The sequence below is a fragment of the Pangasianodon hypophthalmus genome, chromosome 15 (assembly GCF_027358585.1).
Source record: "Pangasianodon hypophthalmus isolate fPanHyp1 chromosome 15, fPanHyp1.pri, whole genome shotgun sequence".
Classification (NCBI taxonomy): domain Eukaryota; kingdom Metazoa; phylum Chordata; class Actinopteri; order Siluriformes; family Pangasiidae; genus Pangasianodon; species Pangasianodon hypophthalmus.
Window position 1 is genome coordinate 1,696,084 of NC_069724.1, and position 16,275 is coordinate 1,712,358.

Below are 16,275 nucleotides of genomic sequence, written 5' to 3' on the forward strand. Positions count from 1 at the left end.
CACAGTATGAATAAAATACATTGATGGCGTAGGATTATTAACTCATTTCTGCCATTTATGAGAAAATATTATGCAGATTTGTCTCACAGTTGTGACTTTTTTATCTCATAATTGCAAGTTATTTTCAAACAACTGTGACATTTTTCTTATAAATTCTAGTTAATATCTCACCTATTTTTTTGTTTAAATGTAGCCTTTTTTTTTTAGCTTTCAATAATCTTATTTCCTATAATGAAGCCACAACAATGCAAGTATACACAGCAGTGCGTAGCTTTCATGCCAATACTGCCATCAACACCATCCCATTCATCGTCTCGTAGCTCGCTAACTAGCCTAGCTGAAATTCTGCCATAACTCATCCATAACTTATAGCTGCTTCACATTCTTTGAATGACTTTGAAGCCGACTTTGCCCCGACTATTTTGTCCACTGTTTCTCCATTAAAAACTGGTGAGTGAAAAAAGCAGCTCTTTTGTTTTTAGGTGCTAAAAGTGAAACCTGACTGTTATCCCTTATGTTTGAGATGGTTAATTTTTTTCTCTGATTAAACGTCATCGTATCTGCGATAGCAATAATAATAACAAAGACTCAGAGAGACACACAACTGCTAACCTCTTATGGGGAATAACAAAAATGCAGCACCAAGCAACACATTAACACCAGACTCGCTAAACGCATGATGGATATTTGAACATAAACCTATATAATGTGTTTTAGGGTGGGTGTGGGGGCGGGATTTGGCGTCCAGGTGGGATTATCAGCAATGCAGCTGCCGTCACCAGAGTTTACATCTTCTACAGACGCCAACATGGCTGCCCGGCTGAATCTGATTAGCAAGCGTTATAATATCCGCCACACGCTGGAGTGATGAAGGGGCTAACATTCTCAGTGAATCTAGCATCATGCCATTAAACTGCATGACCTTCAATCTCACAGTTCATTGTAGTTTACAACTCTGTTCTGAGTTCATACTGAGAACAAGTGATGTAATGTAGGTGAGGAGGGTGGATGTCTTCAGGATGGTGGAGGAAAACATGAGCAAACATGAGTCTTCCAAATCTGGTGGTGGCTATCAGGGGGCACAACGCCTCCTGCAGACATCCTGAAAACCCTGTGTCGCTTCCAAGAGGCTGAAAGGACTTTTAATTGGAATGTCTGTACTTGGAAGGCAAACCTTAAGCAGCGTCCGAGTTCCAGGGCATGACATCGATTCATGGACATGAATCAGTCCTGTGGCTGCACAGCTGGAACTACATCTGTCATCTGTATAGCATATTTTCAGAATAAAAATTGGACTTAAAATTGAAATTAAAGTTTTGAACTGTAGTGACGACAGTGTCGGGGTCTGATAGTGACAAAACTGTGTGTATGTGTACTTTTTATCCCTGCGGCGTTTTCATCAGGACTCTCTGATCTGCTGTCCGATGAGCAATGGACAGCAATTAACCCTCTATTATGTTCCATTTTGTCATTTAATTACACATTGTTAAAAATTCATTTCAGCAACAATAAACCTCCTTAGCCCACATAATTGGTATTATTTCTTGGCACAACATAATCTTCATGTATCACTGGTCATTTTGCAGATTTAAGGAACTATATAGTGTCCAAGGGGGAAAAACAGTCGTTAGAAATTAGAAATTCAGTGAAGATAAATGAAAGAGTGTAAAAAAAAAAAAAAAAAAAAAAAAAAAAAAAAGGGATTGTTATGATGATACCTAAAGGTCTCATCCATAGTGAAAGTCCCTTCTCCTTTATCGTCCTTTCTCAAATCTCCTCTCATGCTCCTCCCATTCATTTCAGATGAGCAGATATTCCGAAGATGAAATTGTGCAATTCAGGCGTCATACACAAATACAAAAAATAAATAAATAAATAAATAAATAAAACAAAACAAAACAAACAGGAGTACACAATCAGTCAAGTTAATGTATCATAAAATAACTTCATAGCAGATAGATTACCAGGAGACGTTTGTGACAGAAGATGTGACAGAAGTCATAAGCATAAAGCTCATATATTATTATTGTTTTGAAAAACGTGAAACTTTGTTGAAATGTTTATAATTTAAAACTGCACTAAGTGCATTGCGGATGCATACTGCTAACAGATCTTTAAATTGGGTAATGCTTAAATTGGATATTTTGGAATTAGCATGCCTCGATAGCACTTTAATTGATGTATCTGAATGGCTAGTAAACAGTATATAACCATACATATGATCTTATTTCCATTTAAAATGCCTATTTAGATATTTAGTCCAAAATTTAATGAAGGTAAATAGGTAGTTTGCGTAATGACCTCTTTACGTCTAGTAGAAGTAAATGAAAGTGACTGTTTTGCTGTATATGTATATGTTAGTTTAATAGTTTAGTAGATAAGACGGTTCTGGGTCAGAGTGAAAAGCAATAAAGAAAAAAAAAATTGTACACCACACAGTGTTGCTTTTTATCAGTGAAATGTGGACAACATGCCACACTGAAAAGCATTGCATTTTTTCATCGCATTGCTCTTTCATCAGGGCGTGGGAATTATCTGACAATGAAATGCAATCACTGTCCAATCAGAGCGCTAAGCCACATTTGGGGGCGTGACTGTAATCAAAAAGGGGGAGGAGCTGATGTTTGTTTAAAGGGACGCTCTTAGGTTTCTTATTTTTTTCATTCTTTACTAAAACATCGTAAGAGTGTTAATATGACCAAAAGTACTTACGGAGAGTTAAATATTAGAGGAGTAGGATCAGCATTTATCAGTGAAATTCCTGCTGTTTTTAGGACAGTTGTGCTGATGTTCTCCAGTTGCAGTGTATGAGAACTTTATTTTCCGATTGTGTGTGTAACATGTGCAGGATCTTCTTGCTGTCTTCCTCCATGTGAGTTTCAGGGGCTTGAGCAAAACCTTCTCCGTCGCAAGTAAACACAAAATAAATTTCATTCTCATTCCCCAGAAGATAACGTTTGCTTACCACAATACTACATTGATGTTTATGAGCATTTCCAATTTTCCAATTAGTCTAAATTTTTCCTCTAATTCAGTTTTATATTCATACCAAGAAGTAATTTTTAGAAAACAAATAAATCAGTATTAAAAAAAATCACTATTAAAGCAATGGAGTGGAAGAACACCGCATGGATAAAAGGATTATGGTGCATATATTCATACAAAAAAAAACTGTCTGAGATTTCTTATGAAAAATCTTAAAACATGCAGATTGCACACACACACACACACACACACACACACAGCCAACAAATTATGTCTCAGTGATGGTTGCTAATTAGCAATGCTACAACAGGACGTTATTTCGGATCACTGTTAAAGGATTTTCTTAATAATCCACTGTTTATAGCTTCAGATATATTGGAATATTTATCTTAACCTTTTGGTATTGTGTGTTAACAGCTAAGCAACTCTTTCCTCCTTTTCCAAATAAAAACTTAGTCATGAAAGGAAAGTTGCATGATGGGAATTTGAGCTGAATCTGATTAATTACATGTTGAGTGCAGACTAAATAAATCATCATCAAGTGGTGGTGTTGTCTTAAAACACACATTATACTCAAATATGTCTGAAAGCAGAAAAAAATAAAACAAAAAAACATGCCAACGTCTTCACAATTAGCAAAGAAGGCCGTTGTGACATCACTGAGATGTTAGCCGATGTCATCGTGCAGATCTCCGTCTCCTATCTGAACTACTAAATACTCAAAGCTCCTTTACCGTCTCTTGGACACAAATGAGCGTTCACTTATCCATCATGCTGGTTTTTATAAAGCACTCTAAATCACTGAAGTTCAATACGATACATTACACTTCTGTAGACTTTATTTGTGGAATCATGTTTAATTAATGTTCTGCATATTAAAACAACTCAGGAGTAAGTTGTTAAGTTTAATTAGAGTTTTAAGTTAAAACATGTCACGCATTGAGTGTGTGAATTTGAAAAGAGTTATGACAAGTGTCGTAGTCATGGGAATAATCTATATTATAATTTCCTCAAAGATCGTGAACTGATTTGCGCAGGATCTTAATGAAGCGTGCTGATCGTTGACCGTGATTATACCCTGTCCTGTCCTGTCATGCGTGAGTAATATGCACAAGCTAATTGTAAAACCATAGCAACACTGACAAGGCAAGGACTTCATGCTATGTATTGTGCTGTGAAGTATAAAAAATCTAAAATGATTTTTTCTGTCATTAATTACACTGATTCTTAAATTCATTCGTCTTTAAGACTGTGGTGGATCCGGAGACTATCCCGGGAATACTTTATCATGAGGCAGGAATACATCCTGGAAGGGGCACCACACACACACACACACACACACACACACACACACACACAGACACAGACACGCACACAAACAAACATTTATACATTTATAATGTATACACTTTTAATGAGAGGTCGTATATATGCCAGGATAAGCTGTGCAACCACGGTTATATGTTTTTCTTCCAATTTTTCAAGTCAGGCAGGACAGAGGAACTAATTTCAGGTAGGAACAAAAGCTGTGAGAAGGGAAATGAAAAAAAAAATGTCATACTGCACGTGCCATATGATTGGTCTGAGGAATCATTCGGGCCAGTTGTTTGGATTTGTCTCTTTTCCACGTCATGGATAATGAACATTTACCTGTTGCTCATTAGTGTGACTTTTGCACAGTACTGAACTTTAATAAATAAACCTTTCTTCTTTACCACGCTAAATGTCTAAATGTTTGTTGTTCACCACTCTAAGTGTCTGTTTTCCACGTGTTTTGACTGTCGCGCTGAAGCATATTCAAAAAATGACAGATATTACAATAAAAGCAACATTTGTCCTGTGCATCGTCGAACAGTGTTTTGTCAATCAAAACAAACATGAGATCATTTTTATATCACTTTTTTAAATTGGCTATGTTTATCTCCTCTTCTCTGAGGTCAACGAACGACGAATAAAAATCATGCTGAAGTTTCAAGCCAGAGCTTTCGACACAAGTTGTTCGTATCACTTAGAAAGATGTCAAAAATATAAGACACGACTTAAAACGTGAAAACGTGACGGAGGATCGTTGTACGAGGGCGAATCAAACAAAAACCTGTCACGAAAGTGTATCATCTTTCTACATCATCTCCATTTCATTCGACGCAGCTGTTCCAGCGATGCCGCGTATGCTCCACTCTGCTTCTCTAATTCATATAGCACATTGCTTTTTTTTTTTTTCTTAGAGTTTAATTTCACTTACCCTTCATTTCACTTACCCTTCATTTCACTTACCCTTGCTGCATTTTCATTTACCTGTTACTTATATTTTATTTAACCAAATTTGATAAAATTTGCTTCATTTTCATTGACTTTTTGACTCACTGTAAATTTCAGAGTTTTTTTTAAATTTAGTTTTATTAATTTTTTTGCGATCACTCGTTGATGTACCTTTCCTCCATTTTCACCTCACTTTTTTGAAATAGGTTTATTGATACAGTTTTGATTGCAACTCAATTCATAAATACAAACTGTACACATAAAGTATAATAAATTTAGTACAGACAGCGGACAGAATTCTTCGCATTAATAAATGCTCTCTACATTTTGCATAGAATGTGCCAGGATCCTTTTTTTTCATTAACATGACCATTAAAATAAAACCAAACCAACAATGTAGGAAAAAAAAAATCAATCAATCGCTTAACAATTTGAGATGAGATTTGAGTTCTCACAAAAATGGGCCAAACCAGTTTAATTTTTTTTTTTTTGCAGAGGGGACATTACGAACATCAGCGAATCCAACCAAATAACAATTATAACACTTCAAAAAGGAAAAAAATCAACCAGTATATGACACTTTAGTATAACAGTAATATTAAATTATGTATGTAGTGAATTAGGCACATGAATAACATATTTGGGGGGATTTTAAAAGCTGTAAAGAAAAGCAAACTAAAAAAAGAAAAAAAACCACAATGAATAAGTAATGAAAGAATTTAATCATGCTTAATGCTTTCATGACCACTCCAAATCTTTCTACTCAAACAGTTACTTTGTCTTAATTAAAAAGTAATGAAGTAAAATTAAAGTCCTGCTTATCGTACGACTTCTCATTAACAACATAAGCAACCGTGTTAGCAAAGAAAAAAAAAAGACAATCTTCCACACATGATTAAAATTATTATGAAAAATGGGACCCGCCTGCTTCCAGTTTGCTACAATTTAGATTTTATCTCATGCAGTGGGGTTTTTTAATTACTTTAAGTAGTAGCAATGCAGCAATCGAACACAAACGCACACCCACACACACACACACCACTGTATCACGTTTTTAATTACTCCTGAAAATGAAAAGTAAATGAATAGTTTTAAGCTCTCCTGTAACATGTTTGCTCCCTAAAGACTCCTGTATCTACGTGTTGCCTTCTAAACCACTCAGCACATGGAGCATGTTAATAGGATGATGGCGATCGCTCGGGGCTTCGACGCTGTAATTCCATAATCAAAACTGCCACTCTTCATTTCTGTAATGTTTACTCGCCATATGAGCAAAGGATAATAATTACATCGGGCACATTATGTTCATTTAGTAAAGAGTGTTTTGCTCTTTCACGGGTGAAAATTTGTTGTGACTTGTTATGATTCCTAAATGCAAAATCTCTGATTCTGAAATGCAAATTAGCTCTTAGGGGGCTGTGCGTTGACTTAAAAGGCAACCACAGAAATGAATCAAAGCAACGATCAGAAATCAATTATTATCGTAAAAGAACGGTGTGTTAAAAAATAATTCTGATTTTTAAACTGATGTGTAAGTTATATAACAGGCTAGCAAGCATTTTTTAAATATGTACTTTATAAATAATAATCCTTCTCTACATCATCATCATCATCATCATCAACTGCAGATAAACAGCAGGACTTCCCCAGATTTCTGAACAAACTTATTCACATATCAATCTGAGGATACTAAATCGAATCACATGGTTCACACACAAATATCAGACCGTTGCCTTGAGAATCGATATCGTATAGATTCGTGTGAAAGTTTGAGGTTTACACTCCTACTAACTACTAACTGTCTTATTCCTTTTGCCACGTGCCTAAAAGGGATTTAGGTGATTTTGCGACATAACCGATAAAATTAATACGAAAATTTCAACATCATTAAAACATTCTGTAATTCTCAGAGTTGTTTTCGATTCAGGTTTGCAGGTGAGCAACACACTTTACCAGCACTAGTGACTAGTATTTTACTGTGAGCACAGAAACTTTCCTTAATTATGACAAATAGTTTCAAAAAAGAAATGAAGAATTAAACCAAACAGGAATTCAAAGAGAGGCCCTGATTTACTAAAAACGTGCACACTTGATCACACATAAGAAAGCTTGTAAGCTGATTTACTAACAGCTGAGGTGTAAAAACCGGGTGGTGTTACTATAAATCCACTATATACTATAAATTTTGCACCTGCAAAGTGATTTATTGAACATGAAAATCGCTTTTGGAACGTCGATTACATGAACAAGTGAAAACGTCATATGAAGAGCATGTATTAAATTTGTAGAGGCCCGTTTCTGCTTTTTGGAGAAAAAAATCCTACCATTTACTAAATCGTAATAAAGTTTATCTAAATGATGCTTTAGTAAAACAATCCGTCATTCCCATGTACCTTACGATAATGTGTATCTGTATACTTTTAACAATATATATATATATATTTTTCAATCCATCTAACTGCTAGTAGTCAACATTATACTTGAGTTTTGAGAACTTTTTCCTTTTTTTCTATGAGATCTGTGCACACATGCTGCGTTCGACTTCTGACTTCATCACTTTTGACCTTTGTGCATTCAGAGTGTAAAAAAAAACAAAACAAAACATGGATGCGTCTTTTGTTAGCAACAAGCTAGCCAGATAACGCTGAAGTGTAGGGTCAGTGTTATAGATTTATCAAGTGAACATGTCTGAATGATGAGGGATCTAAAGCTAATGCATGTATATACAGTATATAACTCATTTAAAGTGCTGCTGTGTTTACTGCTGATGCTGTGGGCGGCCATTTTGATTTGATGTCACTTGCTGAACTCGGGGTTGAGAAGACTTTGCAGAGTTTCGGACTAGGAATTCAGAGTTGAGGGAGCGTTTTCTTTGGTTTTTCCTAGTCGGAGGTCGGGAATTCTGAGTTACAGGTTTTAGTCGAACGCGGCAACATTTACGTATCGATTCCGCCCCCTAATTTGCTCTTGTTATTTTGGATCTTAGTAAATCAAGGCCTGAAAGTAAATATTGCAAAAAAAAAAATAATAAATTAAGAATTAAAGAAAGGCAGAAATGAGTAGTATTTCCTCACAGGAGCTTAAACACATGACCACATGACACAGATATGAACATTGTGAGCATTTTAGTGGATCCTCAGAACAGAAAGCTGCACATCGTATGCATTAGAGCTGCAACAACCAGCAAAATTGAGCTGCAGGAAACCGAAAGTCATTCAGGCCCCTCCTTTTTTTTTTTTTTTTTTTTTTTTTTTTTTTTGGTTCACCTTCCTGGTTTGTTTATTGGTGTTTATCATAAAAGATCAAGAATAGAATAAAATACATAAAACCTAGTGGTAGAACCTTCTTTTTTTCCCCACACGCACACACACACACACACACACACACACACGTCTAATGAAGAATGCAAAGGCCAAATTGTCTCTATTTAAATATATAATTATTTAATTAATTTAAAAAAAAAATCTTTTTCTTAATGCTATGCTGATCAGAAGAATTTACAGAACAGGAAATTTGCCAGTTAAAATAAATAAAAATTAGCATTTTCTTTTCTTTAAAGAAATATAATCTTGTAAAGAAACAATGCCTCAATAATTAGACGTAGTTGGCATCATTGTTATTTGGATCCTTTGCATTCTTTTTTCTTCTACTGAAAAAAATTTTTTTTTTCAGGGGAACAAAAATAAAATAAACTCAAAATCCAGGTTTTTGAAAGTAAAGGTCAGTGAGATGTGCTTCTTCTTTCCACGAGTGCATTGAGCTAAGGCACAGGCACTGTTCTCCTCTTTGAACAGAGAGCGTGCATCAGGTCAGTCCCGGTGCAAGCACAGTTTTGATTTTTTTTTTTTTTTTTTTTTTTTTTTTTTTTTTTGGGTTTGGGAAGGGATTGTGGGAATGATCACTGCCACCGGTTAAGAGTGTCCTGTTTCACATTTCAAAATTGCTAAACGTTTTCTGATGTTCGCCAACTGGACTATATTGCAATTAGAGAAAGACAAGTAGCAAAAATAAAAGAAGTGACCTGAAACTGAAAAAAAAACATGACGCGCTTCTTTCTCTGCGTCATGTAATCCACTTCACCTTACTCCACGAATGAAAAAGATGCACGTGAAGCGAATGCTGGCGCACGTCGGTGATGTTTCTGCTGTTTGTCTTTTCGGTGCTGAAATAACTCTTTACAGAATGAAGTTCTTATCGTCGTTGTAGTCTTCAGAGCAACAGAGTTGCAGTTTGTGGGAGTAAAATGGACAACGTGTGTGTGTGTGGGTGTGTTTGCGGGTGTGTGTAGCTTTGTGGGCGTATGTGTTTAAAGAGTGTCTAGAGGCAGACGTTGTTGCTGATCTGGCAGGTGGACGCTGTTCCTGCTTGTGATAAGAAGAGCTTCCCGTTGGGACAGACGCACACCTCGAACACAGTCTGTCTGGTGGCTGAGGGAGAAGCTTTTCCCTCGGGCAGACGGAGGAGTTTGATCTTCTTAGCATCCAGAGTGATCTAAAAAGAAAACGGAGAAGAGTTTAACATAATCAGTGAATGTACTGTGTTTCTGTTTTCATCCTTTGCTTTTTACTCACTGATAAATTTACAGATAGAAAAATATATTTGTTTAAAGATTTCTCTGAAATCTCACTTGGGATTCATTTGGGTGTTGACTTTGCCACAAATATTCCTCCTATAATACCTTAGGAGAAATAGAACGAGACAAAAAAGAGACTTTTCTGAGATTAAACGCTAAAATCCCACAGTGAGTGAAGAAACTAAAACCGAAAAGAGGTTTGGTATTACAAGGCGATGATTTAAACATCTCAATAAGCTCCTCCAATAAAGGGCTTTGGAATTGGCTTTTTAATCCCAACACTTGAGTATTATTGAAAAACTTTAACTCAAACACACAGTGCATGGAAGACGACCTGAAAATAGTTACGAGACGGATGATTCTGTTAGGATGAGAAAGTCTGTTACAGTGCATGTTTGGAGTTTTGCTAAAGAGGTGTTACTGATTGAACGGCTGCCCAAATCTTTGCACACGCCTCGTTTGCTCCTTTATATATTTCAGTATGATAGAAATGAGGTGATGTTTGTTCCATGCAAAAAGACAGAAGACAGAAAATCATCAAAGCATGATGTGATTAAGGGTGTACAAACTTTTGCATCCCACTATAGCGTGCTCAAAGTACACTTTTTATTTTTAGTGAGTTAAAATGAGATAATGAGTTCTTGTAGGCTTTTTTTTCTATACATATATTATTTAGAACACTACAACATAGTACTGTAGGTTTAAGTGCTCGCTTTTGCTTGTTGCTTTCATCAGTGTGTGTTTAAAAATGTCCTAAAGGCTGTAACTATAGTGATCTGTGCAATTACTTCTCACCTGGAAGCCTGTGGGATTCTATCAAAAAGCCTGTAGATGCTAATGTGAAAGTGTGTGTGTGTGTGTGTGTGTGTGTGTGTGTGTGTTATGCTCTGTGCATGCAATAATGTATGTTTTGGACTGTGATAATGTTCTGCATGTGGTCAGAACTAATATCAGCTTAAATCAGCGCTGATAGTGTGAAGATAAAAGATAGAGTACATCATGAAGTGTTTCATTCAGCTGAACACATACAGTATATCCTGTAAGACTGCCATGGAATAGCTTCTTGCAAAGATACCTGGATAGTCCTCCATCAACTGGAACAACTTTCTGCCTGTCTGCAGAGCAATAGTTTGGACAAAGAGGCTAATGTTATCAACTCTGTAGCTCCACCAGACCACAAAAAAAACCATCTGATGTAACAGTCCTCTCTGGAATAGTCAAACTCCGCATGTCCAACCGATGTGAAACCATTTCAGTGACATAAGCACTGCAGACAGTCGCACTTGGACAAAACTCTCAGCCATTCACTGCCAGACTGTATCGCTCTCATTTCTTACTTCCTCTCTCTCTCGCTCGCTCGTCAGACTCTGGAGAGCATTACCACAGCCGGTAGAGGACCCGTCAGGATATAAAAAAGGTAAAAGGAGTCATTACCGACAGCCTTGGGGAAGCATTTCCATCAAATGACCTGGAACACTTTTTAAGCAGTGGTCTCAGCTGATTCTCCAGACATCTGCTATAGAGCAAAGTTGAGTGTGAAGGCAAGCTGGAGGGCTTTTTTTTTTTTTTTTGAGGACTAATTGTACCGGATCCTCTGAGGGACAGCGGAGGTATCTCTATTCTCCGAGTAAAAAGTGTTAAGAACTGCTGTAATGGAATATAAAAGCATGGGGTGGTGGTTATACAGTATAAGGAATAAGACATTATACAAAACTAATCCACACTGGGGTTGTGTGATACACCATTACACTGTTATTCCACTTACACTACAACGATTTGCCAACAATCTTTAATTTATTAATGAACGACTCATCAGGCATTTTAATATTTAACGTTACTGTCTGTGAAATGAATTAGTTCCTCTTCTCGCTTATGCTATAGCAGCTATAAACATTCATTCCTTCACCAACATCTCTTTTTTTCTCTCTTTTGAAATTAAAAAGACAAAAAAAATCCTCAGCGTTTCATTTTACATAGAAACCAGAAAGACTAAACTCCTCTCGCTACTGACACTGGAGACTCCTTCCATAAATGTTACATTTATTAGCATAACATTTTCCTAACAGAAATCTTCACCACATCAACGATTATACGTTTTTCTTTGTCAAACATCAACATGTTTTCTTTTTATAATTTGTTAGTTTAATCTGTTTATAATTAGGCTTAAAGTATGTCACGCGGCCACCACCCAAGTCCCTGTGTCGGAGCTGTTACTATAGAAACGATAACGCATTAGAATGAGCACATTAATATATTATTATAAACCGTATGATTTATGCTACAGCTGGAACTAGTGTCAGAGCTGCTGTTTTAGCATGATCGCCCTTTCACAACGGTTTCACCTCCAGAACCTAGAGAATAGGTCTATAATCATTCTTCATAGCCCGCAGGATTTGTTGTAATTATTCATATATTTTGTGAACATATGGTGATAATCTTCCAATTTCCCAAACTCTGCAACAACAAGTGTGCTTCTTACAAGGTTATCAGTTCGCTCCAAATGTTGGGTCGTGGATTATCTCCTGTAATTGCCATTGATGTATGGCAGCCTGAATATTAAGCTCGGGGCACTGCAGAAGAGGAGGGACCATATGGAAACTAGCGACGCACTCATCTGGATACGAACCGATGGCAGATGGGAATGTCAGAAATGTGAAGCGGATCGACTTGTCCAACACATCATGGTGTCAACAGCGTGTGTGTGTGTGTGTGTGTGTGTGTGTGTGTGTGTGTGTGTGTGTGTTGAGGACATTCACCTCTCCGTCTTTTGACTCCAGGCGCAGGTCGCTTCTGCAGGTTGCCTGGATGTCACCGGCTTCGGCTTGAATCTGCACACCTTTAGGAGCCTCCATGTACAGGGAACGTGTTGGAGATTCCAAACTGCGGAGCAAAGGGAGTCAAGAACACACCTGAGTGCATCTGAGTAACAATCAGAAACTGAAACACACCCAAACCCTGGTATACAGCGGAGTCAACAAAATAGAGTTCATGTGAAAACTATGATGAATTTCCTGGTTAGACAATCGCACTATATATCCATATAGTACACAGTTATATAAAGGATTTATTTATAATGGCACTATCGGGTGTCACCCAGATGAGGATGGGTTCCCTTTGGAGTCTGGTTCCTCTCAACGTTTCTTCCTCATATCGTCTCAGGGAGTTTTTCCTCACCACTGCCGCCTCTGGCTTGCTCATTATGGATAAATTTATAAATGTATAAATTAAAAATATATATCCCAAATGTATATATTTCTATATGTTTCTAAAACTGCTATACAAATAATATTGAATTGAATTGAGTCTAAAAGTCTGAGAGCACCAGTGAAAATGCTCCTATTTTAATAATTTTAATGCTTTCCTAATTTAATACAACAATATTTTCCATTACAAATTATTATTGACAACAACCTGAGTGAAAAGTAGAGTCTTTGAAATATTTGCATGAATTTCTGAGTTTCTTAGTATTTGGTTTGTCTCCTTGTTTTGCTTTAATAACAGTGTGCACAAGTTTGTGCAAAACCTTCTGATCCATTTTAGATCAAATCCATCGGCGTGTCGTCTGATCACACGCTTCAATAGAAGAGATTAAAAGAGGAAAATCTGACGTTTTGTACAAAGCAGTTAACATGCTCAATATCACACATTTGCTCACATTTAAATAGGGACCTAGAAATAGTGCAGAATCTTGAATATTAAATATTCAAAGATATCGAAAATTTCCTTTTTTTGTTTTAAATATTTAAAAATTCCAAAACCTTCTGTTTCTTTCCAATTTTACATGAAAAAAATCCCAGATTTTCAATGTATTGTCAGACTTTTGGACCCCACTGTATACCACTTCTAATATCTAATATAACTAACATAAACAAAACATGCTTATTCTAATACATTATCGTTTCTATAGTAACGGCTCATATACAGGAAATTATACAGGGACTCTAAACATAATCTAAGGCTAATAATAAATGCATAAAATGTGTTGTTGTCATTTAACAAAGAAAAACATGTAATCATCGATATGGTGACGTTTTCTGTTTGGAGACGTGTTTATGTAACAATTATGGAAGGAGTCTCCAGTGTCAGTCAGTATGTTTGGAGAAGGAGGGGTTTACGCTTTTCGGTTGCTTGGTAACATGACGATGCAATTTTTTTGTTTATTAACTTCTAGAAAGAAAAAGAAGCTGGTGAGGGAATGATTGTTTATAGCTGCTATAATGTTAGAGATAACAGGGACTAACTTGTTTCATGGAAGTTCCACAACATTTAAATTAACATGTTGCTTATTAAAAATAAAAAGTTGTAATCATCGGAAAATCGCTGTGGAATCAGAGGAATAACACACTTCAGGTCATGCTGTTACACAAAAATAACTGACCCCTGGCGTGGACTGTTGTTGTATAACACCATGTTCTGTTGTGTGTTCTTCCTTACATACCTTTTTTGGAGTGAGGTAGTGCGACTGTACCAGCACTATCCACAGACTGTGCATATGGTGTACATACTGTATATCTTTGTCTTATATCACATTTGTATTTTGAATTTTCTTTCTGAGAAATGACAGAAATCCCACACCTCTGAGGAAACTGAGATTATTAAAAGAGGGGAAAAAAAATTATTATCCATCCATCCATTTTCCATACCACTTATCCTACACAGGGTTGCAGGCAGCCTGGAGCCTGTCCCAGGGAACTCGCAGCACAAGGCAGGGTGCCAACTCATCACAGGGCACAATCACACACACACACACACACACACAACATCTGGAAATGCTAATCAGCATGCAAGTCTTTACACTGGGGAAGGAAACCAGAGTACCCGCAGGAAACCCCCGAAGCACATGCAAACTCTGAGCACACGGGGCGGAGGCGGGATTTGAACCCCCAACCCTGGAGGTTCTTCTTCTGCTGCTTCTTCTCGATAGATGCCAAAATAGAATAGATTTTTTAGACGACATTTTATAATCTAACAGGGATTGGTTTTACTGACTTTGGGAACTAGTACTGAAATAAAAATGGGAAACGCTGAGTGCTCAGCAAATGCACCCATTTGTCTTTTATGCCAAAGAGCTGACATTAATCATGCAATGCACCTTAGCAAGAAGTAGAAATGGTGAGAATCGTTTTTTTGTACTTGGGAGAGCGTGAGGAGCTGGAAGGCAGACGGATCCCAGGAGACGTTATCATTAATGCCACTATTTTTCTGAATGTAATTGAAGATTTCTGAGCTGAGTGTGAGAACAAGAGTTTTTCCTGTAATTGCGCCTCAAATGATGCACGTGTTTAGATAGAAGAAGCTTTATAAGCTTGTAGTATTTGTTTGGAAAGGCAGTTAAGGCCAGAGTAATATTTTATGTAGTTAGTGCTTTGCTTCATTTTAAAAGGGGAAGCTCCTTCAGGGAGAGACACACAACTCACTTCAAACATGACATTCTAAGTCAATTATCGCTCTCTCTTACTTAATTGCTTGTGCTTTAAGGGATATTTATACCACAGTGTGGCTGAATTCTCGAATCAGAAGGTGTGCAATAATTTCTACAACAGTTTATATTAAAGCGCTCGTTCTAATGCGTTATCGTTTCTATGGAAACAGCTCATTCACAGGGAATTACACGTGTGTTGGATGCTCCTCATTATCTAATAATAAAAAGCATTTTAAAAAAGGTGTTCTTTAATGAAGAAAAGGTGTCATCTTTGATATGTAGCTTTCTGGAGACATTTTAACATATTTAACATTTCTGGAAGGAGTCTCCAGTGTCAGTGCTTTGTAACGGTCAGTAAGGTCATTCCAAAACATTAAACGTAACTATAAATGGCTACAAAGCATAACATGTCTTTTGGTAATTAATTAAAAATTGTAATCATTGGCAAAACACTAACGAAAAACTGTGATATGTGAAGAAGAATAACACACTACAGGCCTCGCTGTTATAGGAAAATAAAACATTTCACGGTGTTAACAGCATTCTGTACCATCATCCCAGCGTGGATTATTTTCCTATCACAGCATGACCTGAAGTGTGTTATTCCAGCTAATGTAAAAGAGATCTTTTCTGCTAGTCCTCTCTTTCCAGCACTGTTAGCCATTTTTAAGTAGCTGTGCTAAGCAAAGATTACCCTTATATAATTCACAGTTAATAGTCTTTTGGCAAGTTTGCCATCATATCTCCCAAAATATATCTGAAATGAATTAGTCTAGAGTTTCCTGAGCCAAGAAAACTCTGATGTAGTGAGAAACTGCCTTGACCACATAAAGGAAAAAAAACAAAAAAAACAACATAATTTACAGCTAAGTGTGTTTACCCAGAAAAGAAGAAAGTAGCGTTATATGACAACAGACACAACAGTGTTTATGTAAGATAATAAGCAAATGTGTATACGAGATAACAAGCGAAGCATTAAATGATAAATTCTTGTTTGTGCAAGAATTTGATGAGAACATGACAATGCAGCTAATGA

The 16,275-nt window shown here is 36.7% G+C and overlaps 1 protein-coding gene across 3 annotated transcripts in view; it reads right to left on the minus strand.

Annotated features, from left to right (window-relative positions):
* Window positions 1–5,192: 5,192 nt before the first annotated feature.
* Window positions 5,193–16,275, minus strand: part of sgcd (sarcoglycan, delta (dystrophin-associated glycoprotein)) — a 177,461-nt gene continuing 166,378 nt past the window's right edge. For all 3 annotated transcript variants that reach the window (XM_026938741.3, XM_026938742.3, XM_026938739.3), the window contains exons 7-8: window positions 12,574–12,697; window positions 5,193–9,735 (exon numbers count right to left, since the gene is read on the minus strand). In XM_026938741.3, the coding sequence (XP_026794542.1) occupies window positions 9,562–9,735; window positions 12,574–12,697 (298 nt within the window). In that variant the 3' untranslated portion in view covers window positions 5,193–9,561. The remainder of the gene's footprint in view (window positions 9,736–12,573; window positions 12,698–16,275) is intronic.